The following is a 25882-nucleotide window of genomic DNA, read 5'->3' as shown; positions in this document are numbered from 1 at the left end:
CAGCCAATGGTAGACGGCTGCGTGCACCCGTGGGCGGGATTGTCACATGAGTGACGGGTGCTCCAGCCAATGGGCGGCGGCTCCGTGCGCGGCGGGCGCGCCGTGCGGGAGCGGTGGCGGAGCGGGCCGAGGCCGCGGTGAGACGGGCGGGGGGCACGGGCGGGAACGGGCGGGGGCTGCGGGACCGGGGGGGCTCGGGGCTTCCCTCAGTCACTGCCGGGCTCGCGGCTGCCGGCCCCGAGGGGTCCCCGTGTCCCGGCCCGGCGCAGGCGGCGAGCGGCCGGTGCAGCATCTTCGCCCTGGGCAGCGGGCGAACGGGCGGGAGGGAGCAGGTGACAGATCCAGCCACCGGCTGTCCTGGGGGAGAGCCACCCCCTCGGCCTGGGAAGGGGAGCCCGGGGGGGTTGTCTCGTCCCTACGTGCAGGGAGGGTGCCGGGGGATCCATCCAGGCTCCTGCCGGTGGTGTCCGGGGATGGGCTCAGCCTGACACGCGGGAGGTGAACCCCGGGAAACACCTCCGAACCCCAGGAAACACATATTCACTATGGGGGTGAGGCTCCCCAGGGATCCTGCAACGTATTCCCGTCCTCTGGGATATCCAGAAGCCGTCCTGGAGACACCCTGCTGTCGGTGCTCCAGCCTGGGTCTCTTCCACCTCAACCACGCTGTGATTCTGCACTGAGTTTATTTAGGGCAAAGAACGCACTGCTGTGTGATTTTTTGCGGTGGCATTAAGTGTTTGTGCTGTGCTGCACTGAGGTGCTCAGGCCCGAGTGGTTGCAGAGTCCTCGGGCTCAGGGTGTGGGCTGGCACCCTGGACCAGTCTCCCCTTGCCTCTCCCAGTTCACTGCTCCCTCTGTTCCAGCCTGACTGAGAGGACACTGGGCTGATAAGAGTGTGGTAGAGCCCAGGCAGTGGTGGGAGCAATTCTTTCACAGCCGTGACTTGTGTCAGCAAGTGATGGAAGAGAAGCAGAAGAGCAGTTGCAGGATAAGCAGCCCCTGGAAATGTGTATTTGGGCAGTGGTGGCTGTGGTTTCTGCTCTGACCTGGAATGCTGAGTCCTAGTGCTGCCCATTGCTGCCTGGCAAAGTTCTTATCTCAGTCTTCCAGTATGGATGTGACTCACTCTCTGCAGCTCTGGAACACATTATCTAGATGATGTCTGAGAGGTTTTATGGTGTTACCTTGCTCTGCACCCTCTGAGTCTCCTGGGGCAGCTGCCTCGGTGCTGCTGAGACTTTCCCAAAGGAATGAGTGGTTGTGGTGGCCCCACACAGCCTGTCTGGGGTGGCCCATGTAAATCCACGGGGGCTCTGTGGACCACGAAGGTGGTCGTGGCTTTATGGTGATGTCAGCCCTGGGGGAAGCTGGAATCTCACCTCTGGTGGTGGCACTAAGGAATGGCTCCAGGATAAATTGTGTTTGATTTTTAACTCTGTGCCCACCTTGGGTCTTAGTCCTTGTGTGCAGCTGCAGCATTCCTGGGATGGGAGCCAGCCCGTGGTGTAGGGGCTGAGTCAACTGCTGTTGTCAGTATTGCTGCCCTGGGCATTCAGATACTGTGAGTCAGGTTCAAACCCCACGACTGTAAAAATAGTACAGTGTGGGTTCAGTGTCCTCTGGTATAAAAGCCTTCAGGGCTTACATGTTTAAAGAGTTCTGGTTTGGGGTTTTTTTTTTTTGTTTTTGTTTTAGCATGGGTAAAAACTTACTTTAGAAAAAGATTGTAAGTTGAAAGATCCAGATATATCTTTCTTATCAGTACAAAAGACTTAGACCTCATGGCAGAGGTCAGACTTAATATCTTTTTATGGTGTAATTAGGGTTAGCATCATGCTTTCTGTGTCCAGGGGCTGTGCTTTATGTGGCCATGGATCTAATGAGGCAGAACTGTTCCTCAGTGTGAGATGCAGCAGCATGGAACGAGTTAATACCTCGTGGTTAGAGTTGCTTTGTATCAAGATGGAAATGACTAAGCACACTGCATTCCTGAAGTGTTACTTATTTTGATATAAAATCTGCTGCTTTGGTACTGCCCGTGTCTGTCAGGCATCAGCATGGCAGAGTTGCTCAGAGGAGCTTCATGTTTGTTCTGGAGCTGAACAGAATGGGAGCAGCTGGGAGCTCTGGAAGGGGTCCCTGCGGTGCTGGAAGTGCCCTCATCCCTCCAGGAACGAGCTGGCAGCTTCCCTAGACTGCAGAAGAACAGAAACTGTCTTTTATTTGGCTACTGACACAGCAGGCTTGGTGACAAGCAGGTCTCTTGGGTGGTTTGGGACTGCACAGCTCTCATAAAAGGAAATTGCTTCAGAGCTGCGCGGACTCGCCGCGTCGGTGATTTGTGTGTTCCTGTGCCCTTTGTGGAGCAGGACAAGGTAAGGAGCTGTGTCAGTGCCTTTGTTCAGCTGCTGGCGTGGGCAGGGGGCTGTGGGCTTCCAGCAGCACCTGCAGTGGGTGGGCTTGACCTCAGCACTAGGCAGTATTTTACTCTTGAAAAGCACTGGCAGCTTTCTCTCCGTGAGAATGCGGTCTCAGGAAACGGAATTGTCTCGAGACTTTGCATGGAAAATGTGTAATGTGCTCTCTGGCATTCAGGACTGGAAAAAGAGTCAGGGCTACCTGTCATGTGCTGTGAACGTGCCTCGTTCTTCTCCTTTGGATAAAGGCTTGGAAGCTGTCTTCATGCAGCTGGGATCAGAGAGGCAGTTAGGGAGAAATGTGTGACACTTAGTCTAGAAATTATAGCATTTTCCCCCAAACTGCTGCTTTCAGTGAAATAATTCAGTATTCTTGACTACACTGACCTGCTGTAAAGTCCTGATGCAGCAAGGGTGATGAATTTGGCTTCTCTGGAAATACTGGGAAGCATATGAGAGCCACTGAAGGAGTTTGGGAGGAGATCTCAGGAGAGAAGCATCACAAATCTGGTTAGTTTGTGATGGGAATGATGTGTGTCGTGCCTGATACGAGTGCTGGCTGCCTGACCCAGGTGGCCTCTGCCAGTTCTATGTCCCTGAGCTGTTTTAGACTGTCCTGGGCTGCATCTGGGGGTGTCTTTGCTTGGATCCCACCACCCCAGTGTGCTCTTTCTTCTCCAAGGATCAGTCTCTACCCTTGCCCAAGCTCACAAGAGATTAAATGCCTAGTTCTTGATACCAGCCACTGCCTTGCAAGCCTGGGCAGGTGAAGGGCTGAATTCCTCTCCCCCTTATTATGGTTATTTTGGAAAAGGCAGTTCAGGGCTGTGTCTGGCAGAGCACTGAGCAGGGGAGAAGCTTTGAGCTTGTGCTCTACTGTCTGTGTTTAAGATGAGCCAGGAGCTGTGTGTGTCTGGCTGTATCTGGTAGTTCTGAGATCAGTGATGTGCCTTGGAAAGATCTTTTGCTTTGCACTCAAAACTTTTTGGCTTTTCAGGTGAGTGAAGCTTATTGCTTCACCTTCTCAGTAATAATAGTACTTCTCCAGCTGGTGTGTGGAGCTGCACGGGCTGGGGAAGTAACATTATGTGGTAGTTTTATGGTGAAGGAGAGGGAATAAACTCAGTGTGGGTCCTGTTCTGCAGATGTTCAAGGCCAGCTTGGATGGGGCTTGGAGCAGCCTGGTCTAGTGGAAGGTGACCCTGTTGTGGAAGCAGAGATGTGGGCAGTGGGAGAGGGCAGGAGCACTGGGCTGACTTGGGCCATGGCTCGATATGAGGAAGCAGGAATGTGTCTGTCTGGCTGAGGAAGCTGCAGCACAGGCAGTTTTTGTTGCACCCTCACCAACGTGAGTCATGGGAGGAAGGGCACAGGGCAGGCTGGCAGAGCTGCCCTGCTTGGGCACAGCAGGGATGGACCCAGCTGGAAAGCTGTGCAGGGCTACTCAGCCTGCTCTGTGCAGTGATTTGTCCTCGTGGATGCTGGATAGCAGGAAAAGGTTCTTCCTCCAGAGGGTGGTGGGGCACTGAACAGGCTCCTCAGGGCAGTGGTCACGGCCCCGAGGCTGCCAGAGCTGGATGACACTCTCAGGCACATGGTGGAATTTTGGGGTGTCCTGTGCAGGGCCAGGAGCTGCCCTCAATGATCCTTGTGGGTCCCTTCCAACTCAGCATGTTCTGTGATTCCATGCAGATGTTTTGCCAGGCTGCTCCTGGAGGAGCTGCCAGCTGGAGGATTCGGAGAGGAATTCCCTCTCAATATTCCCCTGGGAAACAAGGGAGCTGTTGGTGCAGCGTGTGGGCTTGCTGAGGGCATGGGCTGCCCATGCTCCATGAATTCTGGTCTGGAAGTGCTTAGTCCTGTGGATAAACCTGTTGCTCTGCACTGTAGTGTCCTTCACGGCCTCTCCCAGTGCTATTTCTGCATCCAGCAATCCCGTGTTTGAAGACCTGGAGGGCAGTGAAGGAGCCTGGTGTGAGGCTGCACTGGCTCAGGAGGCTGTTTCACCCCTCTCCTCACCTGGCTGACCCCGACAGAGCCTTTCCTTCTTCACCTGTGCCTCCAGTCCTCGGGAGCATCCTGGAGTGCTGCTGCTGCAGAGTAATTACAGTGGCACAGGAAAAGGGAAAGCTGCTTTCCTGTCTGCTAATCAGGGCTGTGCAGAAAGGGATGGAGGAAGGATGGCTCTGCTCTGGCTCAGGATGTTTTGGCAGCAATGCCTATTTATAGGAGAGGGCAGGGGCCCCTGGCTGCCCTGCAGGAAGGGGTCTCACAGTGGCCTGGCTACGGAAGCGTTGAGGGCAGGCTGGAATGCTGATGATGGAGCAAATATCCCCAGCTCTGTGCTTACCCAGATTGTCCAAGTTTATCCTGCTCACTGCTGAGTGGGAGAGTTACTGGCAGCTGTCTGGGACAGTGTGGTGAGCAATGCCAGACTGCAGGAACCCACAGTGTGGGAGCTGCTTCCCACAGCGAGCAGTGCTGCTTTGGGGGAGGGTGACAGGGCAGCAGAGAGCCAAGGCTCGGTGCCCTGTGTGCCCAAACCATCCCTGAACTGCTTGGGGATGTCCTTCACCAGTGAGCTGTCTCACTGGTGATGTCGAGTAGATGTACCAAGGCTGGTGTTTTGCTTTTCATTGCACCACAAGTGCCTCAGCCAAGCGGGTCAGCAGGGCCAGGGACAGCACTGGAGCCTGGGATCTGAGGTGTGGTGCCAGCAGCGGGAAGGATGCGGGTCTGTGCTGTGCTGGGGACTCTCCACACCCAGCCTGGTGCGTGGGGCATCCTTGTCAGGCAGGTTTAAGCTCCTCTGTCTCCCAGCCTGGTTTGCTGCCCATCCTTGGCTCTGCCCACTCCTACAGGCTCTGGTGAGTCAGTGCAGGCTGAGTGTTGAAACAGCAGCTTTGAAGGACGTGTGTGTGGCAGTGGGAGCTGGCTGGGTCTGTCAGGTGGAACCTGAGTACAGGTCTGGTGTGACTTTAGCCCCTGTTCCCACCTGGAGTGACTCTGGATTGCTTTCTGCAGAGATCCTCTGGTTTTGTGCATGTGTGGAATGGGCACTGCTTGCTGCTTGTTCTGCCTTTTTGCAGTGAGACTTCTTGGTGCCAGGGGAATGTTACCAAAACCAGAGTGGCCAGGCTTGCTGCCCTGGCCTGAGCCCAGCTTTGCTGAGCTTGTCTCCCAACACAAATAGGGAATGTTAAATAGACCTGGAGGGCTGGAACTTCTGAGATGGGATAATTGCCCAGAGAAAGGGAGGAACAGAGCTTGTTAGAGCCTAAGGGCTGCTATCTTCTGTCCAGGGTGAGTTTTCAACTGTGCTGGCATATCTGAGGATATTGGGAATGCCTTGTGAGCTACAGGTAGAGCCAAAGGGCTCTGAGGCTGAGGATGCACACGTGGAATGTCTGTGCTGAGGCCATCCTGGACCTGTAGGTGCTGGGTCTGTACAGCCACCACAGTTCTCCCTGGTGGTTTCACCTGCCATCCTTGCTGGAATATCTGGAGGATGTTTGCTGTATCCTCTGGATTATACGCTGGGATAGTCTCAAACATCACAGCTCCTGTTTGGGCAGGCTCTGCTTGGGTAGAAGAAGCCAGAGTGTTCCTTTAGAGTGTCTTCTCTTCTGCTGATCTTAACACAGGGCGATTTTTCTCCTGAGCATGAGAACTCACCAACTTCTTCTGCTTGTTAAAACTTTCCTGGCTGCAAACCACAGGCTGGGCACCACTGCCCTCCCGTCTCTCTGACGGCAAATGTAGGTCAGGTGTTGACAAACAGAACATCAGGCAGGTTTTTACTTGTGTTGTGCAGCAGGAGAGCAGTTCTGGGAGGAGGGTGCACTCCTCCAGAGTCGGGCTCTTTTCCAGCCATCACAGCTGTTCTCGTCCTGTGTGAAGCTGCAGTGTCCTGCTGCTGCTGCCTCTCTGGAGAAGTAGATGTGGTTCCCTTTCTAGAGAGGTGGTGTTTCATGTCCTGCTGTGTCTCTGCTGAGTGGAGAGCTCACAGTGCTGCAGGGGTTTGGCTCTGTGCTGCCTGAGGTGCTCTGAGCAGTGCAGAGCATCAGGAGGAACTGCCTGGGCTGTGCCGGTCCAAGCAGAGGGGCTGGCTCAGATCCACGCTGCTGTGTTCCTCTTCCATGAAATAATTTCCTTGGGTTTGGACCCTTGGGATCCCTAACTGTGTTTTGTTCCTGTTGTGGTGTTTTGTTTGTTTTTTTAGCCGGTGAGGCCTCGACTTCCTTTCATTAACCCTCCCAAATGTGCGCTGCACAAACAGGCTTTGTGGGGAGCGCGCCCTGGAAGCCCGTCCCGAGCATGTGATTTGGGTTGGAATGTTCTTCAGCAATTGCCAGGGAGCAGCTGGAAGTTCTGAAGTTCATGGGGGCTGGAAGTTCTGAAGTTCAGGGGGGGCTGGAAGTCCTGAAGTTCACGGCTGGAGCGCAGCTGATGGTTCCTGTCTCCCTTTTGTCCCCAGGTCGCGCGAGGAGGCAGCGCTGACGCCCGGGGGCTCTCCCACAACGCTGGGTGTGAGCAGGACACAGCAGGACCTGGCCAAGGCTGGAGATGGGGTGTTTGTGAGCACAGTGGCACCTGCCATGCACCCAACGAGCTCTGTGGACGGCACCTTCTCCCGCTCGGCCGTGCAGACCCTCTCCCGCAGCCACTGCCGCAACATCAAGCAGAAGATCTCCCAGTGGGAGGGGAGGACACGGGGCTGCCCCGGCAAGGAGAGGCAGCAGCCAAAGGACTTTGGGGTGAAGTATGATCCCAGCTGCAATGCTGTATCCAACGTGAAGCCAGAGCACACAGAGAAGGGCAGGTCCAAAGATCCAAAGAGCCTGGGGTTGGACTTCAGGGAAGGTGCACGGACCTGCTTGCAGACTGGTGGCTGTGATGGCCCAGCTTCCCAAGCCAAGGGGAAAGGACAGGGGCAAACAGGCTTCCTGGACCCAGGGGTGACACTGCCCCCAGGGAACTTCTATACCTCACAAGCTCTGTGGAGGAGAGCAGATCCCCCTCTGCCTGGCAAAGCCCCTCCTGTTCCCCTGGACCTTCAGAGGAAGCGAGGGGGCTCTGGCTCCACGGAAAAAGAACTGAAAATCAAAGGAGTGGACTCTCTCTGCGGGGCAGAGAGGAGCTTGAAAAACATTTACTCTGAGGTTGAGGGGCAAGAGGAGGAGCCAGCTCCTGTCCCACCACCCAAACCCTGTAGGACTTTCCGTTACCTGGCAGAAAAGAGTGCTGGTGGTTGTAGAGATTCCAGTGCTACCAGGGAAGTTCCCCTGCAAAAGCAGTGTGGAAGGGACCTGGTGTCATCCTCCAACAATCCTGAGAAGAGAACAGACAGCAGGAGGATCAGAGGGAGAGCCCAGAGGTACATAATTCATCTCTCATGTCTGAAACGTGTTTCCTTATCTCAGTTTCTCGATGGGTTTAAGCAGCTTGCTTGCCACAATACCCTTGTGGAGGTGCTACTACTGCTGATGCCTCTGCTGAAGGGGAGAGGATATTCCTGGATGAAAGTATCCCCTTTCCAGCATTGTGTGTGCACTGCTTTTGCTGCTGATAATCTTGCAAAGAAGGCTGCAGGCTCCAAACAGGTGTCAGCCCCACACCTTAGAACAGAGTGGAGTGACAATATGCTGGCCTCAGGGAGACACCTGCCTGCTCCCTGCCTGCTGCTCTGCCCTGAGCTTGCCCTCAGCTGCAATTTGTGGATTGCAGACTGGCTTTCTGCTGGAGCACTGTGGCTGCTGAGTATTTGGCTTTCCTGGGAGTGAAGGATTCTCTTGCTGCTTAAAGTTGAAGAGCATGGGTTCCCCTGTTGCAATAAGTTTGGCTGTTTTTCCCTCTTTCCTGTGTGTAAAAAACCTCTGAGGTAGCTTGATGCTAGTTCTGCTTACAGAACTGGGGCAGCTGTGCTAGAGAGGTGTGCACGTGACCATCAGGGAAGAGGCTCGAGGTCCTGAAACCTTTCACAGTGGCAAAGTGTGTGGCAACAACCCAAGTTTTCTGGGCTGAATCCCTGCCAGCTCCTTTGTGACCTCTGTGCCATGATTTTGAAATGCCAGCTCACAAATGCATGAACACCCTGAGCATGAGTAGGAGAGGTCCAGTAGAAAGCAGTGCCCTGATTCTGAGTGCTGCTGCAAGTCTGCAAAACGTGTTTTGGGTTCTTGCCTCTGACAGGACGGGACTCACTTGGACCCTGCTTGGCCATGGAGCCTCCAGCTTCAGTTTTAACTTAAAAACCTTCCAGAGTAAGTGAGTAGGACTCACTTGATGTGCTGGTTTGGTCTAGGATGGAGTTAATTTTCTTCCTAGCAGCTTGTGTGGTGCTGTGTTTTGGGTTTGTGATGAAAATACTGATAACACAGCAGTGTGTCAGTCACTGCTGAGCTGTGCTTACCCAGAGTTGGGAGGGGACACAGCAGGGACAAGCTGACCCCAAGTGACCCAAGGGATATTCCAGACTCTGTGATGTTGTGCTCAGCAATAAAAATTAGGGAAAGAAGGAGGAAAGGGGGAGACATTTGGAGTGATGTCACTGTTGTATTTGATGGAGCCCTGCTCTCCTGGAGATACCAAACACCTCCCTGCCATGTAAAATAGGGAATTAATCCCTTGTTTTGCTTTGCTTGCATGTGCAGCTTTTGCTTTACCTTTTAAACTGTCTTTATCTCGACCCATGCATGTGTTTTCCCACTTTTACCCTCTGATTCTCTGCCCCATCCCGTGGGTGGGAGTGAGTGGCTGCGTGGGGCTGAGGGGTTAAACCCCAACACTTGGAAATCAGAGTCCAGAGTGGGGCACCCGTGTGCTGGGTGGCCCCAAGGAGGGACCATACCATGTGTGGACTGGAGACAGCAACTCACTGGTACAGGCAGGTGCCTTTAGGAGAAGTTACACTGGTTTTCCTCCAGGAAATCCTTTGAGTTTGAGGACATCCAGGGCTTCCGCAGCCGGAGGGCAGCCACCAGCTCCCACAGACCTCGGGAGGAGACAAATGGCACCACAGGATCCAGGCTGGTCTACACACAGTCAGAGGACAACATCTACGAGGACATCATCTGTATGTGCCTGTGCTTCTGGGGGATGCCCTCACTTTGTTTAAGGGGTGCAGTTTTGCTGGGGAGGGAGGAGTGAGGATGAGGATCCTTTCCAGCCCTTTCCAGCTCTGTGACTTTTTAAGTCCTTCCCCCTCTGGGGTTCTTTGTTGGTGTTAGTAGCTATCTGCATGTGAAGAGCCTGATTTCAGGTGTCCTGGAAGGTCACTGGGGTTGGTCTGTGCTACACTGATGTCTTTATTAGCTCTTTGGATGTTTTGCTGAGTGCTGCCCACAGATCAGTGTGAACACTGCCAAATTAGCTGCTTTGCAACAGAGCTGCTTTCTCTGCAGGGGTGGAAGTGTTTTGTTCTGCTGTGTCCATGTACAGTTTGCCAAGTGGATGGCAGTGGGTTAGAAGGATATTTGAGTGGTGGGAACCCATCTTAAAACAGGCCTCTCAGACCTGTTAAAGCTTGGCTCATAACTGCACACTTTCCCTGCTAATATTCCTTGCAGGAATACGTGGCTTTATCTCCTTTCATAAATCCCCCATCCAATGTTTCTTCCAGGTCCTGCAAAAGAGAACCCTTATGAAGATATTGGAGCACTGCCCTTACCCCTCTGGAAGGTCCCATCTGTCTGGAAGCTGCCCCCTCCCCGGAGCATCAGCAGGGCTCCCAAGGTAGGGTGGGGGCATTAAATGGTCAGATGTTTGCAGAGTCATCCTCATAAGGGCCCTACTTTGTGCTCACCCCCAGCCCCACATTCTCCACTGCCAGTCATTGGTTTTCCTTATTTTTTATTGTTTGTTATTAATGTAAATGATATGTGATGTAAATAATGAACAGGCATGGCAGGGGCAGTTGATGAAGCTGCCAGAGAGCAAAAGAATAGGAACAAGAGAGTGTTGGTCAGATACTTCAGTGGGTGGGGTGTGGTGCAGAGTTTGGTAGAGCAGATTTGCCACCTGTAATCTGACTCCTTTGACTCTGACCTTGGACCAAAGCTTGATCTCCTGCTTTACCATCTCTTCTGACTCTGTTTTCCAGCCTCCCCCAAAACCTGCCTTCCTCAGCCGCAAGTCTCTTGAGCTGAAGCCCTCCCAGCCCAGTTTCCAAGGGAGGGTGGTGAAGGACACCTCTCTGCCCGTCACCCTGTCCGAGTGGAAGCTGTTCCGAGCAGTGGAGGCTGCCAGCAGGAGAAAGAACTTGCCCTGGGTGAGACTGAAGCGTGAAATGTTGTTCTTGTGTGGCATTTCAAACTCCTGCTGCGTTGTAAGTGCTTTGTCAGTGGTCACAGAGCTGTTTGCCTGGCAGGTGGGTGCTGCTGGGTGCTGCTGTGTGTGTGGACCAGTGACTCTGCTCATCCCATTCCCTCTCCAAGTGGCAGGGTAGGTGTTTGGGGGTCAGAGGGCCCGTTCTAGCTGGGGCAGTGGTGGATTTGTTGGCCAAGAATCGACAGAGTACTCAGTGTTGACCTGGAAATCAGGGCTGTGTGTGACTACAGGCTCTTCCTCCTGCTTTGTCATCTAAGCCTTGTTCCCAGTGTTTCCATGGAGTGTAAGGATGCTGGTTTTGTGCTCTCTGGGAGCTGAAGGGGCAGTCCTGTACCATGGTGTGTGGATGTTCCCTGCTCCCAGTGACTGCTCAGACTCATCCTTAAGTTCTCACTGCAGGCCCTGAGTTACTGGATGGCTCTGGGAAGCTGGGCCCTTGGTTCCTTGGCATGTTGGCTTGGAGGTCTTGACTTGGCATCAAGAACAGCTGTTCCATGGTCTAAAGGTGAAGAGGAGCAAACAGGGATAAGTGCATTTCACAAAGCCTTCATACAGTTGTCCCCTCTGGCCTCTCCCTCCTGCCTGGCTGCAAAGGCCAGAGAGCTGAGAAAGGCTTTAAATCCACCTTCACATAGAGGACTGTTGTAATTCTCATTTGATGCCTTGGGAACCTATGTGGATGCTTGGATTGGTTACCAGCTTGTGTCCCTCAGTGATAAAATGCAGCATGTGCTGTAGAAGGAGAACTGCAGCTTCCACTGTGGTGGCACTTTGTGCATGGGACTCAAATCCCACTTGTGGTAGTGGCAAGGACTTAATTTTGCCATGGTAAAATCATTTCACTTCTGCAGATCTTTTTTTCTTGTGAAAAATCACATGTCTTTGCTCAGATTGCCCAGGACTGTGAGGTAGAGTTGGACAGCTGCAAAAGCCTTTTCAAACCTTTAAAGTGCTTTGGAGTATCAAGTAACTCCTGTCTGTGCTTCTAAACAAACTGTAGGTCTGGAAAATCAGGAAGGAGATGGCAAGATTATTAAAATACTGTGATGGAGAGTATCTTTCATTTGGAGAGGGAAAATAAAACATTCTCCAGAAGCAAACCTATTCCAAAAATCTGGTAACGATTCACATGCAGGAAGAGCATTTGATTCTCTTTGCTCCTGAGGAATTGAGCCAAGATTGCTTGAGAGATTGAGAAAAGGACTGGAGTCTAAATAGAGAAAAACTTACTTTTTGCTTGAGAAACATATGGTTGCCCTAAACACACCCAGGGTCTTGTACTGGTGACTCAACTGCACAAAAATCAGAACAGAAATGGAAATTCTCTAGGTAAGGCTGGATGAAAGGGGAAAGAAGGCAGATTTGGCAGGAGAAGCACTGCTTTGTGCTGTGGGCTCTTTGTTCCTTGCTGCCTCCTTGTGCTGGGAGGGCTGGCTGAGGCAGAAAATGGGGAGAAATCGACTGGAAAAGAAGAGCTTAAGCCTAGTTTGCTGCGCTGGGGATGAAGGCTTGAGCTGAAAAACAGGTTCTCTGGAATATCTTCCTTTTTATGTAGTATTTGTGGTGACAAATGGCTGGGCCCCACCCTCCTACGTTCAGTTTAACGAATTCTTAACTTGAGACAAGAATGAACTTGACCTGCTCCCTGCACCCAGTGAAAATCCTTCTTCACATGAAGCAAGAGCCGCCTTTGATGTTGGGAGCCAGGGAGCCCCTGTGGCACTGCATTCCTGGCAGGTGAGGGGCAGGTCCAGGGCAGCCTGTGACAGGGTCACAAAACTTGTCAGGACTCTGGTTTTAGGGGTGCTGTGACCAGTAGAGGAAGATTAACAGAGTCAACTCCAAGTGTCTAAATGCTGACCCTTCTTTCATGGCTGTAGCTTAGTCTGCGTTGGGCTGTGTTTTTTTCCAACCTTTTCCTTCCAGTGGATCAGGTCTGTGGTGTCCCTGCAGCACAAACCCATTATTATGTCCCACTCTCTGTCTTCACCCATGCAAAAATCACAGAATCCCAGAATGGTTTGGGTGGAAAGGCTCCAAAAGCTCATCTCATTCCACCCCCTGCCATGAGCAGGGACTTTCCACTAGACCAGGTTGCTCCAATCCTGTCATTTTAACAAACTACCCTGGAACAAGGACTGTGCTTGGAGCAGCCTTGTTCTGTGCCTGACTTGTGCTTTGGGAAACTTCTTTGAGCTGACATCCAAATGCAGCAGCAAACTTAAAAAACAACCCCCCCAAAAAAGGCTCCAAGGTACAGTGAGAGAGCCCTGCTCTTTCTGGGCTTGGAAAGAATTGGGATGCTGGAGAATGTGTGGAATTCCGAGTCCTCTGTGGTGGAGGGGTTTTAAGATGCTCTTGTAAGTGCCTTTGCAGTTGGCTTTTAATAGAAAATGGAGATGTGATGCCAGACAGTTTGTCACTTCTGCTGTTTGGTAAAGGAAGTGTGACAGTTTCCAGAATGTTGCACAGTTTGGTGTCAGCTTTGGGTTGTGCTCACAGGAACCCCTCTGCTGCAGCAGAAATCTGTGCCCATTTATTCTGCAGTGAGCTGGGCCAGAAGTGCTCCAGCCTCTGAGCTGGTTCCTGCCAGGATTTGGGCAGCTTTTCCCAAGTGTTGTGGTGCTGGATTAGGGCTGTTGGGCTCCATCTGGTTGACCCCCAGACCCTTTTCTGGACCCTCACATTAACCTCTGATTCTGCTTTGGATTTCAGCTGGTACTGAAAATCCAGGAGATCTTTGATTCCAAGCGTGGAAAGAAGAAAGTGAAGCTGCTCAGTCCTGCTGGGAGAGAAGCACCTCCAGTGAAAGGTATTGTGGTCTCCAGCACCACTGTCTGTGCTATAAAACCTCTTGAGTGGCACAATTCCTGTACACCCTGGCCTGGCACCACCACCCCGTGCTGGGCTGACACAGCAGTGCTAAACCCCACATCTTGTGGCTGGAATTGAGCTTTCAGCATCACTAGGATTGGCAACACTTGCCTAACCCAAGTTTAACACTGTCACAAGTGGAAGTTTCTGAGCCTGAAGAGCTGAGCTACTGGATAAAAATGCTTTTTCAAAGGAGCAGAGTAAAGCCAAAAATTCCTCAGAAAACCACTTGGCACAAGAACTACCTCTGACTACTCCACTCACTGCTTTTGTGCCTCTAAAGTGATATTCCTGTGTTGTTCTGATTTTGTAGCTGTAGCGTGGTCTTTATTTATAGTACATTCTGTTCAGCAGCTCTGCAAAGTTTTATAGCAGTATCAAATAAGCCCCTGGTTTCTGCTCTTTGCCTGTGTTCAGCTGACCTTCAGGTCATTTACTGACAACAGTGACTTGATATCAGCTCTGCTTTTTGAAATTCACTGTTGTAACACATTTGGCAGCACCAGCTGCCCTTTGCTGGTGCTTTGGGCAGGATTGGTGGGCAGCCCTGAGGGATGTTGATCTGATGAGTCTCGAGTTGTCTCTCTTTCCCAACACTGGGTGTTGCCCATCTTCCTTCTGCATGGCTAATAAGTGAAAACTATGTGTGTTTCAGGTGAAACCAGTGGGAATGAAAGCGATACGGAAAATCAGCCAAAAAGTGAGTGAATCACAGGGGCTGGTCCTGTCCCCACAGCACTGCACCCTTGGCTAAGGCTCTGATGGGATGAGCACAATTAGTGGTGACTTCTGCTGAGACAGAGAAAGGGAACCTCTGAGAGCTTCCCAGCTCCAAGGCTGGGAGCTGCTGCTGTGACAAATGATACCTGAACACCAGAAAATAACTCTCTGAAACTCTTCTGAGTATTAGAAACCAAAAGCACTCATTTATTTACAGCAGGCTGGGTGCTCAGGAATCATTCCCAAAGTAGGGAATTACAGAGGTTCTGCAGTTTTTATACTGTAATATCTAGATAGACATTACATCATCTGTTACACCCACTTCCCAAATCTCCTACAATACCACCTTTGCCACACCTCCCAAATTTGAGTCAGTGGTCTTGAAATGACCACTCCTTCATCTTCCTCTTGATCTTCCTCTTGATCTCTGTCCTCCCTGCAATGGATTCAAGGCCTCTGGGTAGCTTTGACTACTTATATAAAGTAGTGGGACTCTGTTATGTGTTTTTTTTAGTACATTTCTACAGATGAGTAGCTCTTCACCTTGCTAAAATCTTGAAATTCTTTACAAGGAATGTTAAACAGCGTTTTCAGAAATCTTGTACGAAGGTACTTAGCGAGCTAAAAGTCATAATGAGCTCTACTAAAACCTTACATAATATAGATTTTTAAGGCATCACAAACCAACCTCTATTTCTGCCACTTCCCAGGAGCGCTGGAGGTTTAATGCCATTAATCTGCCTGTCACAAGAAACAGATTAATTTTGGGGTTGGTAGAGTCACACTTAACTAAAATGTGTCTTCTGGGAGATGGTCCTTAGTCAGCTTTGCTGCCAACACTTGAGATTATCCCCCCCCTAATTCCTTCCCTTGGTTCTGTTTTATACAGTGCTGTGAAATGCTCTTTTCTCTGGGGAGAAGTCACTTGGGTGTTTGTCTGGTTCCACAGTCCTGAGTTTGATCACAGACCCAAACTACAGACTTGATTTTGGCTCCTTGGTTTTGGCTGATGTGGTGAGGCCCTGGCACAGGTTGCCCAGAGAAGCTGTGGCTGCCCCATCCCTGGAAGTGTCCAAGGCCACGTTGGACAGGGCTTGGAGCAACCTGGGCCAGTGGAAGGTGTCCCTGCCCATGGCAGGGGGTGGGACAAAATTATCTTTAAGGTCCCTTCCAACACAAACCATTCTGGGATTCTGTGAATTGTTTTAGGAGTTTCATTTGCTTGGAGGGAAAGATAGAAAAGGCCTTAACTTGGAACAAATAATGAGGTTCCACTTTTTTATGGTAAGGAGAGTAATGGAGAGTGAAGAATCTCTGCAGAAATGCAGTGATTGAGTCACTGCCTGGTTTGAGAGTTGTTTGAAAGTGTCTAGAATGTGTCACGGTGCCTGGGCCACAGGAATTTCTGACGTCGGAGTGCTGTGCCTGTGCTTGTGAGTCTGTACTGCCTGTCAGGACACCCCAGCCTGGAGGTTTCTTGGCCAGGAAACTGGCTCTGCCTTTCCTGAGTGCCAGTGCTGCTTTAGAGTCGCTGCCTGGCAGTTACTGGTGTTTACTGGAGCCATTACCACAGCACATCACTGCAAGGTGCATGGGAAGGACATCAGGACAGCAGGAGAATGCTGGATATTGGTCAGGAGGGATTTGCAGAGCTGCTCCCTGTCTGAGTCATGGAACTGTTGAGGTTGGAAAAGACCTCTGAGGTCATCAAGTCCAACCATCAGCCCAGCACCACCACCGCGTTCACCACTAACCCACATCCCCAAGTGCCACATCCACACGTTTGATGAACACCTCCAGGGATGGTGACTCCCCCACTGCCCTGGGCAGCCTGTGCCAATGCTTTACAACCCTTCCTGTGAGGAAATCTTTCCTGTCAGCCTGTCACTTGTCACCGGGGAGAAGGGCAGCTCTGTGCTTGAGGAGCTTGAGGTGTCCCGTATCCCGCGGAGAGAAGGAGGGATGTCAGGCAAATCCACCCATCTCTTTTCCCCCTCTAGAGATGATGATGAGTCCTCTTCTGTGACCTGCAGGTGTGTGGCAGTGACCTCCACGGGCTGATTTGGGATTTATTCCTCCCTCCAGGTCACCACAGGTGCCCACGGCAGGTCCAGGCAGCCTCCAAGAGGAACCCGCACTACCAGACCTTGGAGAGGGATCTCATCGAGCTGCAGGAGCAGCGGCTGTTTGAGCTCTTTGTGGTGGTGTCCCTGCACAGGAAGCCATCTGAGGTGACCTACACACCACAGATCATCCAGCAGTTCCCCAGCAAGGTAGGAGCTGCTTGGAAACCTGCCCCCAAAACACACTCAGCAGCGTTTCCCTTCCTAAGGATGGGATACAGGCTTGGAATGTGAAGCACCTTGCTCTGTTACAGACTTAATGTATGGCACTGGGAGGTTGTTGAATATATTTCTTGGTAATGAGCTTATTGTCTTTTTTGGAACTAGGAACTAGGAAGGCTCCTACTTAATTCAAATTTCCTGGAAGTACCATAAATCCACACAGGATTGTGATACCTGCTGAGGCAGATGAGAGAGAGGAAGGGAGTGCATTGCTCTGTTCCCAAAGCTGGCAGGATCTCATTCTGGCAGTCTGATCTGTCAGCAGGGAGTGAAACAATTTGACTGGTGGTACACAGGAACTGGAATCTTATCATATGCTTATTTATGCTATTTTGAAAAAAATAACAATAAAAAGGCAAAGCTATGTGTACCAACCCCCCAGCCAGGGGAGAGCTGTGGAAGCTGAAGTGCTGTAGCTACCACGAACCATTTGAAATAAGCTGTTCAGCCCAGGTGGGTGACAAAATCAGTGTGTGACTCTGAGTTATGGCTCAGTGTACACGGTTGTGAAGCTGAGATGGAGCCTTGATGCTTCTGTGGTTCCAGACTGAAATGAATATTCAGCTGTCACTGCCTAGGCTTGTACTGCTGCCTTCCACTGAAACCAGGACAAAGATAGGAATTCTGACTGTGCTGCCAGGAGAGAGCCAGAGATCATTAAGGAATCTGCATGTCATCCAAATAGGAGATGTCAGATTCCTTGAGGGGGGGTTATGTGGGACCCCAGCAGGACCCACAGTGTCCCACTTCCACCTGCCTGAAGGATTTATGGACAAGTAACTCCTGTGTCTTAAATGTGTGAATGCTCTGGATTCACAAGATGGATAAGGAGCTACAGCCAGAAAGAGTGCACAGTGTTAATTTAGTGGGTAGAACTTAAAATACATGAATAATACTTGCTAAAAGTGCAAACTTTAGGGTGTTAGGGGAAAAGAAGGAGTGTGGCAGATTTAGCTGCAACCTCTCAGTCTGTCCACTGCCTTTGGGAAGGGCACTGCAGGGCTCCTCTCCTGCTGCCCCAGCAGACAACCCAGCTCTGCCATGTGGCTCTTTACTGGCTTTTGTAAGTGCACTGACACAACAAATTACTTTCTCAGTATTTATTTATTTTCTGCTCAAATTAAAGTGTTTTGATGAGTGGCTTATGATGGGACACTGTCATACTGGGATTTTGCAGGAAGGATTGCCAAGTAATTATGGAGGTGTTCTGATTACAGACTTGCCTCCCTTCTAATATTAGCCTTGCTTCCAAGTAATCTGCTGTCACCCTCTTCTTTGGGCTGTGTGCCCAAGGACATCAAAGCTTTTGTACAACTGTTACTCTGTGAAAATGCTGGTCTGTTTTCCTAATGCTCCTTTGAGCTGTCACAGCTTGGGACACTGGAATAGCCTGGATGTGCTGAGTGTCTAAAACCAGCTTTACGCCATAAACTTTTCACTTCTCGGGGGCATTTCCTGCTTAAATGTGATCTCTCTTATTTGAACACCTTCCTTTGGCCCTTTCTGGGCAGTTTTGAGTATGGAGAGTTGGCCTCTAGTCTTTGAGGGATTTGATTTGAAGCCACACGTGGTGTAGCTGGAATGTGTGATTCAGAGACTGTTGTTGCACTCGAGTTATGAGTGATCTCTGCACATCACAGGCTGAACACATTCCTGTTCCTGTTAGTGTTTTCAAATCTCCTAGGGATAGAACCAAGGTAGGCTGACCCAGCCATCATCTGGGGGGTCAGTTCTGTCTTCATTCCCCAATAAACTTGAGTGCTTGTAAATCCTTACTGTGTTCTTACCAAGACCAGCTGGGTCATTTTACCAAGGTCCAGTCAGCAGGAAAAATGCAAGAGGGGAGTGGGAATCTCTTATATTCAGAATATATTCTCCTGTACCTGTGCATTAGTTATCTGATGGATCAGCATTTGGAAGTGTCAGGAAGATGCTTTCTCTGTTGTTTTAAATGCTGCAGCTGTGCACCAACCTCAGTGACTTCAAATGCATGTGTTACCCCTCCAGCCTGAACATCCCTTCAGACAGTCAAAGGATACTGAAGAGAGGCTAAAGGTCATTCCCAGATTCTGCTTTCCAGATCCCAAAGACTGGTTTCCTGCATCAGACCTTAAAAGGTAAAGACTTGGTTTTGAATGCTTGTGCCTGAAACAGGCACTGCTGAGAGCTTTGGTGTGTGCCAGAGGAACTGCAGCCAGAGCAAGGGAAAATGGGAAAGGCTGATCCTCTGTGCAGGGGAAGATGAGGTGGGGACGTGGGCTCGGAGTTCTGCTTCTGCCCAAGCACTGTCTTTCCTTTAGGGAAGTTTGTGACATCTGTCCAAAACCAGCTGCTGGGGCTGGAAGTGCTTCTGCTGCTCCTTGGCTGAATGGAGAAGCAGCTGGGAAGGAGGAGAGCTGGAATAGCTCAGTGAGAGCCCATGGGCTGCAGGCTTTCCTCCTGAACAAAGCCTGCAGTCCTTGCTAACCACAGCCAGGGATCTTCAACATGACCAGAAGGAGAATGGCTTTATTTTGTGTGCTTTGTCGGTGTCTTCTCTGAGCTGTGTGGTGAGTTAACCCTGATTTAACCCTGCCTTTTGTTCCCCAGTGAAACGTTCTCCTTCGTGCTGACGGGTGAGGACGGCAGCCGCTGGTTTGGGTACTGCAAGAAGCTCCTGGTAAGGGTCTGTGTGTGGGCTGGAGGGTACAGAATGCATTGCACAGGCAGAGTCAGGTGCAGGACATGAATCAGAGGTGGTTTTCCATGTGGGGTGTGCAGCCTGTGCTGCTGTGGAGGTGCCAACCCTTTAAATGCAGCGGGAAGGGTCATGGTGATCCCCAGAAATAGTGAAACAGGCTCTGGGCATGAAGCTGGGCATTCCTCAGGAATCTTTTAAGTGTAGAGGGAAGTGCAGCAGAAGGAATTCTGTGAAGGAGCTGCAGTGTGAGGACTGGGTTGTTCATTGCACCCCTGTTCTCAGCAGAGCTGTTGCTGTTGCCTTTCAGCCAGAAGGGAAGGGGAAGCGCCTGCCCGAGGTTTATTGCATCGTGAGCCGCCTGGGCTGCTTCAACCTCTTCTCCAAGGTGAGCTGGGGACAGCCTGTCACCCGAGTCTCTGACAGCCTGCAAGCTCCAGGAGGAGGCTTCTGTCAAGCCTAGAATTGCTTAGTGATTGCAGCTCATCCCCTGAGAGTGGGGGTTTCTTGCTGCCTTTGCTTTGAGAGGGAAAATAAAATGATACTAGTGCAGAGACTTGTGAGCCAATACACAGGTCCTTCAGTAATTACTGTCAGGAAGTGGCTTCTGATACCTGGTGTTGTTGAGGGTGCCCCTTCATCCTCTTCTTCCATGACTTGGAAATGGAAAATCAGTTTGGGAATGGGGTAGATCTCACCTTGTTTCTTGTAGCACCATGAGGAGGGGAGACAAAGAGGTGAAGAATGGGGAAAAGTGCTGCTGGTAAAGGGCAGAATAATACAGGGGTAAACTTTGATGAAAGCTGATTGTGATTGTTGGAGCAGAGAGTTTCTAGAACAATGTTCCAGGAAGGTTTCTTGGGGAGGGTGGTGGCATGTTGCTCCTCTTACTCCTCTAAATAATGAGGATTTAATGCTACACACAAGACATTTCCTTCCAGTAGCAGGAGGCTGGGGAATGGAGAGTTGTGCTCACAGGAAGCTGTTCCTGTTTGGTTGTTCAGGCACTTGAGAGGGGCTCTCACAGGGTCCCAAGCGAGGGGGAAGAGCTTCCCCATAGCCTGGAATGCTCAAAGAGGGGCTCCCACCTCCCCTGGCTCACCAGCAGCAGTGAACCGGTGCCCCACGTGCTTTCTTGCAGATTTTGGATGAAGTGGAGAAGAGGAGAGAGATGTCCCCAGCCCTCGTGCACCCGTTCATGCGCAGCGTGATGGAGGCTCCGTTCCCCGCCCCGGGACGCACCATCACCGTCAGGAGTTTCCTGCCCGGAGCAGGGGATGAGGTAACAGGGATCAGGAGGGGCTTCCCTCTGTTAGTGGGGTCTCTGGGACACAGAGCCTCTTTGCAAACTGCCCTGCAGTGATGCTGCCTGTAAATATTTAATCTGAGGAAAGTGCCCTGAAGTCGCAAGGGAGGTTGTTACAGAAACCAGCTTTCTGTGGAATCCCCGGCATTGGAAGTGATTCCCTGCTTTTTAAGGAGGAGCTGTTGGAGAGTCCTCTGTGCTGAGCCCTAGTTAGGATCACAAAATATCCTGAGCTTGAAGGACCCACAAGGATCATCCAGTCCAACTCCTGGTCCTGCACAGGACACCCCAAAATTCCACCCTGTCCCTGAGAGCGTTGTCCAAACACCCCTTGAGCTCTGGCAGCCTTGGGGCCGTGCCCACTGCCCTGGGGAGCCTGGCCAGTGCCCAACCACCCTCTGGGGGAAGAACCTTTCCCTGATATCCAACATAACCCTCCATAGTTATGTTCCAGCCGTTCCCTTGTGTCCTGTCTCTGATCACAGAGAGCAGAGATCAGAGCTGCCCCTCGTGAGGAAGCTGCAGACCCTGATGAGCTCTGACCTCGGGCTCCTTTCTGCAGGCTGAGGGGCAGCAGCTCTGGGCTCCCCCAGCACTCTGTGTCTCCCTCACCCCTCAGGTGATGGAGCTCTGCCGCCCCTTGGACTCTCGGCTCGAGCACGTTGACTTCGAGTGCCTCTTCCAGTGTCTCAGTGTCCCCCACACCATTCGGGTCTTTGCCTCTCTCCTGCTGGAAAGGAGGGTCATCTTTGTGGCTGACAACTTAAGGTAACAACCGAGTGTGACTGAGTAGTTCATTCTGAGGGGTGCTGTTGTTGGGTACTGTTATTTCTTCTGCCTTTGGGCCTGTTCCACGTGCAAGCGTCTTTACTTTTTGTAATTAGTTGCATTTGAAAACCTTTTGCACTTGCCACACAACATGTGCATGCTTAGATTTTGGAGTATGCTGTTTACACAAGAGGAAATATGCCTACTTTGCCTTTTTAGTCTGGGTTGATGCTGTTTTAGCTCCCCATAACTGACTTTAAAAGTGGGTGCACGGGACTTCTGCTGCTGCACACAAACACTTGCCCTGAGCGTTTCTAACCTGTGGCTGGAGCTGAGACCTGAAGGAAACACTGACAATCCACCCTGTGCCTCTCTCACCTTTCCAGCACTCTGTCTAAGTGTGGCCACGCTGCTGTTGCAACACTTTACCCCTTCACCTGGCAGCACACCTACATCCCAGTCCTGCCAGCCTCTATGATCGATATCGTGTGCTCTCCGACCCCGTTCCTTATTGGCATTCTCTCCTGCTCCTTACCACAGCTCCAGGACCTGCCCATAGAAGAGGTGAGAATGGGGTGAGGGACAGTGTCAGTGGGATGAGGTTGCCCCCTCTGGAATAATCTCTGGATTCTCTCTTAATATAAACTCAACCATTTTGAGAAGTTGGTGAACTTGGCAGACACCGGTCAGGGTGTTCCAGTGTTATCAAAGATAAATAATGTTCACTGTTCTTAGAGACAGGAATATTCACTGTTCTTAGACACAGGCTGCAGTTAGGCAGAACTTGTGTGACAGGACATTTAAAAAAAACAAAAATAAAAAGAGTTGGGTTTATTTTCTGTACAGCAACATACCTGGTTACGAGTCAGCGTGTTTTGTACATCTTTCCTCAGGTTCTCATTGTTGATCTTTGTGCCGACAAGTTCTTGCAAGAGGTGAGTGAAATAACAGTGCCAGTCACTCATGCCAGGAAAAGGCATCAATGAAAGAAATACAAACAAGCACTCAGGATAAGCTGGTGTTCATATGTAGACTCCAGTGGCTGAAGAAATAACCTTGTAATCCCTTTGGACTGACAGAGAAGGGAACAGGCTTAAAAATCCCATTTGCATGATATGGAGAGCTCTGCATAGCCAAAGATGCTGCTTGTCTGAGCTGAATTTAAAAATGGATACCTGGTTTATTATGTGAAGGAGATCACTAAGATCCTCTGCTGCCTTCTGGCTGTCTCTCCCTGTACTTGTTCTGTAAAATACTTTCTCCTCTCTCATCTAGGTGAGGTGTGTTTGTTGGTTTAGGTGGTTGTTTTCCCCAGGAGTGATAATCTAGGGAACAAATTATCACAGTTCACTTGTGCTTCTTTGCTGAACTCCACCTAAAGTGCTTCTGCATCACCAGACAAGGACCTCCAAACTGGGATATTTATTACTAGTTCAGGAGGATATTTGCTTCTCCTTTCCCTCACCTCACTGTCCTGTTTTGCATTGCAGCCTGCAACTGGAGAAAGGTATTAAAGGATTGGGGTTTTTTTAAAACCCCAATTTTGGGGGGTTGAGACTTGTCATATTTTCTCAACAGACTTGTTGTTGTTTGTTGTTGTGTGTTTTTTCACTGCTGAAATAAGCCTGAGTCCGTGTCGTGGCTGTAGCACATGTTCTGTGTTGGCCAGCTGTGTGTGTGACTTTAACAGAACGTGTCTGGAGGGTGCTGAGCAAATATTTTTCATTTCTGTGGCTACAAAACAAATACATTGCTCCACCAAGATCCACCATATCCCAGAGTAACTCCCCTCCAACTGCTTTAGGCACGTTATGGATATTTCTAATCTGTTCCCTGGTTCTGCTGATGATGGATCTAACACAAAAATCCTTCCTTGGCCAATTTTTGTCTGTAGGTATCAGATGAAGACGAGATCCTGCCTCATAAACTCCAGGCTGCACTTGTACAAGTCTTGGAAGAACGAAGTGAAATCCTGTCACATGGGCAGAGTGACACACAAGGTACTTCTGTGGAAAATTTTCTGTGGAAAAGTGTTTTCCCATTAGCAGATCTTTATAGCTGCTGTGGAGTTGGTATAAAAATGAGCAAATGGGGATAAACATCAAGAAGGGACATTTTAGCTGTTTCCCTGTGATCCCACTGAGGACATCTTGCTTGTGAACGTGTGAGAAGTTTGGTGTGCTGACAGTTGTTCCTCTTTTCACAATCAGTATGTGCAGAGCTGTAGTTTTCCTTGGGCCAAGGGCATCAGTTCCCGTGCTTTGAGGTTTTTTTGATTTTTCTTAAGTGGCAGAGACGATGCTTTTCTCAAACAGAGAGTTTCTGTACTTTAGAAGGTACTCTGACAGATCATTTTCAAAGCTGGACTGATTTATACATAATCCATCAGATAAGGAAGTGTGAGAGTTTTAAAAAGCATTGGATGGCTGCAGAGAATGGCATTGTCAAATGATGTAATTCCATACACATGAGAGGTAACAAAGTTAGTTTTCCGGTGGGTTTGTGTTCTGTAGTTTGTCTAATTCTTTAAGAGAATTAAACTTAGCCTGTCAGCATATTAGACACGAGATGTTTGGCAGGAAAAATGGAATTCTGAACGCTTTAACTACTGGAAAGGCTTTAGAATTGAACCTGTCCCAGCTGCAGCACAAAGCTGACATGGGAAATTGAATATTTGAGCTGTGACCTGTTTGATATCAAAGAGTCATCTGAGATTTCATAGTCTGAGACAGCCAGCCCAAAAAATAACTGAGGTCACTGCTTTCCTGAGAGCTAAGAAGGACCTAAGGGCTGCTTCTCCTTTGGAAGAGGAATGACCAAAGTGATGGGAAATCCCTCTGTGTCCTCCTCGCAGGGGACATGACTCTGAACTCGCTGGTCTCCGAGGCTTTTGTGCAGTTCTTTGTGGAGATTGTTGGGCACTACTCCCTGCACATGACCGTCACGGAGAAGGGGGAGCGGGTGTTCCAGCGGGAGCCCTTCCGCAAGTCCCACGTGTCCCGCAACGTGCGCCACTTCCTGCAGTTCTTCATGGAAACACAGATGTTTGCAGGGTTCATCCAGGACCGGGAGCTGAGCAAGAACGTGGTCAAAGGTAGGTTTGATCTTCCTTCTTGTCCTGGAAGGTTGTCCTGTTGGGATTTTGGCATATGGGGTAGCCCCGTTCTCTTCCAGTTACTCAACAAAATTCATCTTATGAAGCAGAGAGTTGTTGCATCTCTCCTTTCTGGGCTCGATCCTGCAGGTTACAGACACTACATGCAGGATTTCCTTTCATAACCTTGTTAATCATAGAAGATGCCACATGGCAAAGAGTGGAGTAGCTCATCTAGGTGACTGATTTTTAATTCTTTTGGATTTTTTTCTCTTTAGGCCTTTTTGAGATCCGTGCCTTGGAGTATTTGGAGAGTATTCCAGAGACGGAACGAACTGGAATGAACAAAATCCTTCGCAGCCTTGGTAAAGGGAGACCCTTGATTTTTGTTGATTTTTAATTTTTTTCATTAATTTTAGCTATTGGATAATTAATTTGATGCAAAGGAGAGCAGGGCCCCTTCTTTGCCTTGTGCACTTGTGTTCCTTTGTTTAGATTTGCCCCTTCAGGAGATGCCGAACGCTTTGCAAGATTTTTCTTTTATTTTTAAGCAAAACATCTTTATCTAAAGTTTGTGAGAGGTGCTGCTCCGGGGGATGTCCAGCCATGATCCTTACTGTGATCCTGGCTGAGGACACACTCAGAAGTTGTGTCTGTAGCAGAGTGTGGCCATGTGTGACTCTGCCAGATGCTCCTGGCGTGTCTCCAGCTCACGGAGAATCATGGAATGGTTTGGGTTGGGAGGGACCTTAAAGATCATCTCATTCCACCCCTGTCATGGGCAGGGACACCTCCCACTAGACCAGGTTGCTCCAAGCCCTGTCCAACCTGGCCTTGGACACTTCCAGGGATGGGGCAGCCACAGCTTCTCTGGGCAACCTGTGCCAAGGCCTCCCCACCCTCACGTAAATCTCCTAGAGCTGTTTTTTTTTCCCCGCAGGCAACAAAATGAAATTTCTCCAGAAGAAGTGACCGGGCGCTGCTGCGGGACAGCGGCGGGACCGGGGCGGGGGAGCCGCCGGGCCCTGCCCGGGGCCGGGCTCCCTGTGCGGGGCGGGGGCTCCGTGTGTGTGTGTTTGTGCTGGGTTAACAGTCATCTCATGGATCGAGATCCAGCTGACGGATCGAGATCCAGCTCGTGGATCAATAACCAGCTCGTGGATCAATAACCAGCTCACGATCCGAACCCTTCCCGTCTCTCCGTTCTTTGCGGGGCCGGGCGGGGCGGGGCCAGCGCGCGGGGCGGGGCCAAGGATGGGGCGGGAGGGGCGGGGCCGAGCCGGGGTGGGCGGGGTCAGGGTTGAAGTCAAATCGGGAGAGAAGGGGCGGAGCCGAACTGGGGAGGCGGGG

General features: G+C 50.7%; 1 protein-coding gene across 3 annotated transcripts; it reads left to right on the top strand.

Annotated features, from left to right (window-relative positions):
- The first annotated feature begins 92 nt into the window (after positions 1 to 92).
- DENND2C (DENN domain containing 2C) lies at positions 93 to 25745 on the top strand. Of its 3 annotated transcripts, none has more exons than XM_051808546.1 (19): positions 93 to 137; positions 6898 to 7797; positions 9347 to 9495; positions 10042 to 10154; positions 10522 to 10689; positions 13464 to 13560; positions 14278 to 14322; positions 16428 to 16615; positions 18695 to 18804; positions 19277 to 19346; positions 19675 to 19752; positions 20506 to 20646; positions 21290 to 21438; positions 21825 to 22002; positions 22332 to 22373; positions 23333 to 23438; positions 24293 to 24532; positions 24811 to 24897; positions 25473 to 25745. In XM_051808546.1, exons 2-19 carry the CDS (start codon positions 7019 to 7021, stop codon positions 25502 to 25504), a joined length of 2772 nt encoding a protein of 923 aa, XP_051664506.1. In that variant the 5' UTR covers positions 93 to 137; positions 6898 to 7018; the 3' UTR covers positions 25505 to 25745. The 3 variants fall into 3 exon arrangements, with proteins under 3 accessions (XP_051664506.1, XP_051664505.1, XP_051664504.1); XM_051808544.1 differs by lacking the exon at positions 93 to 137 and adding an exon at positions 198 to 2378; XM_051808545.1 differs by lacking the exons at positions 93 to 137; positions 24811 to 24897; positions 25473 to 25745 and adding exons at positions 195 to 2378; positions 22929 to 22945 and having other exon boundaries at positions 24293 to 24432.
- Positions 25746 to 25882: the final 137 nt, after the last annotated feature.

This window comes from Manacus candei, unplaced genomic scaffold, assembly GCF_025592945.1.
Source record: "Manacus candei isolate 608988 ecotype Guabito, Panama unplaced genomic scaffold, ASM2559294v1 h1tg000073l, whole genome shotgun sequence".
Lineage (NCBI taxonomy): Eukaryota > Metazoa > Chordata > Aves > Passeriformes > Pipridae > Manacus > Manacus candei.
Note: the sequence above shows the minus strand (reverse complement) of the source record. Positions and strands in the feature narration are given on the sequence as shown.

What these genes read in the sequence shown, in the direction of transcription:
- DENND2C (XM_051808546.1), top strand. Translation starts at nt 7,019, where the DNA reads ATGCACCCAACGAGCTCTGTGGACGGCACCTTCTCCCGCTCGGCCGTG. An exon ending in GCATCAGCAGGGCTCCCAAG is followed by an intron (nt 10,155 to 10,521) that starts GTAGGGTGGGGG and finishes TCTGTTTTCCAG; the next exon opens with CCTCCCCCAAAACCTGCCTT. An exon ending in TCCAGCAGTTCCCCAGCAAG is followed by an intron (nt 16,616 to 18,694) that starts GTAGGAGCTGCT and finishes TTACCCCTCCAG; the next exon opens with CCTGAACATCCCTTCAGACA.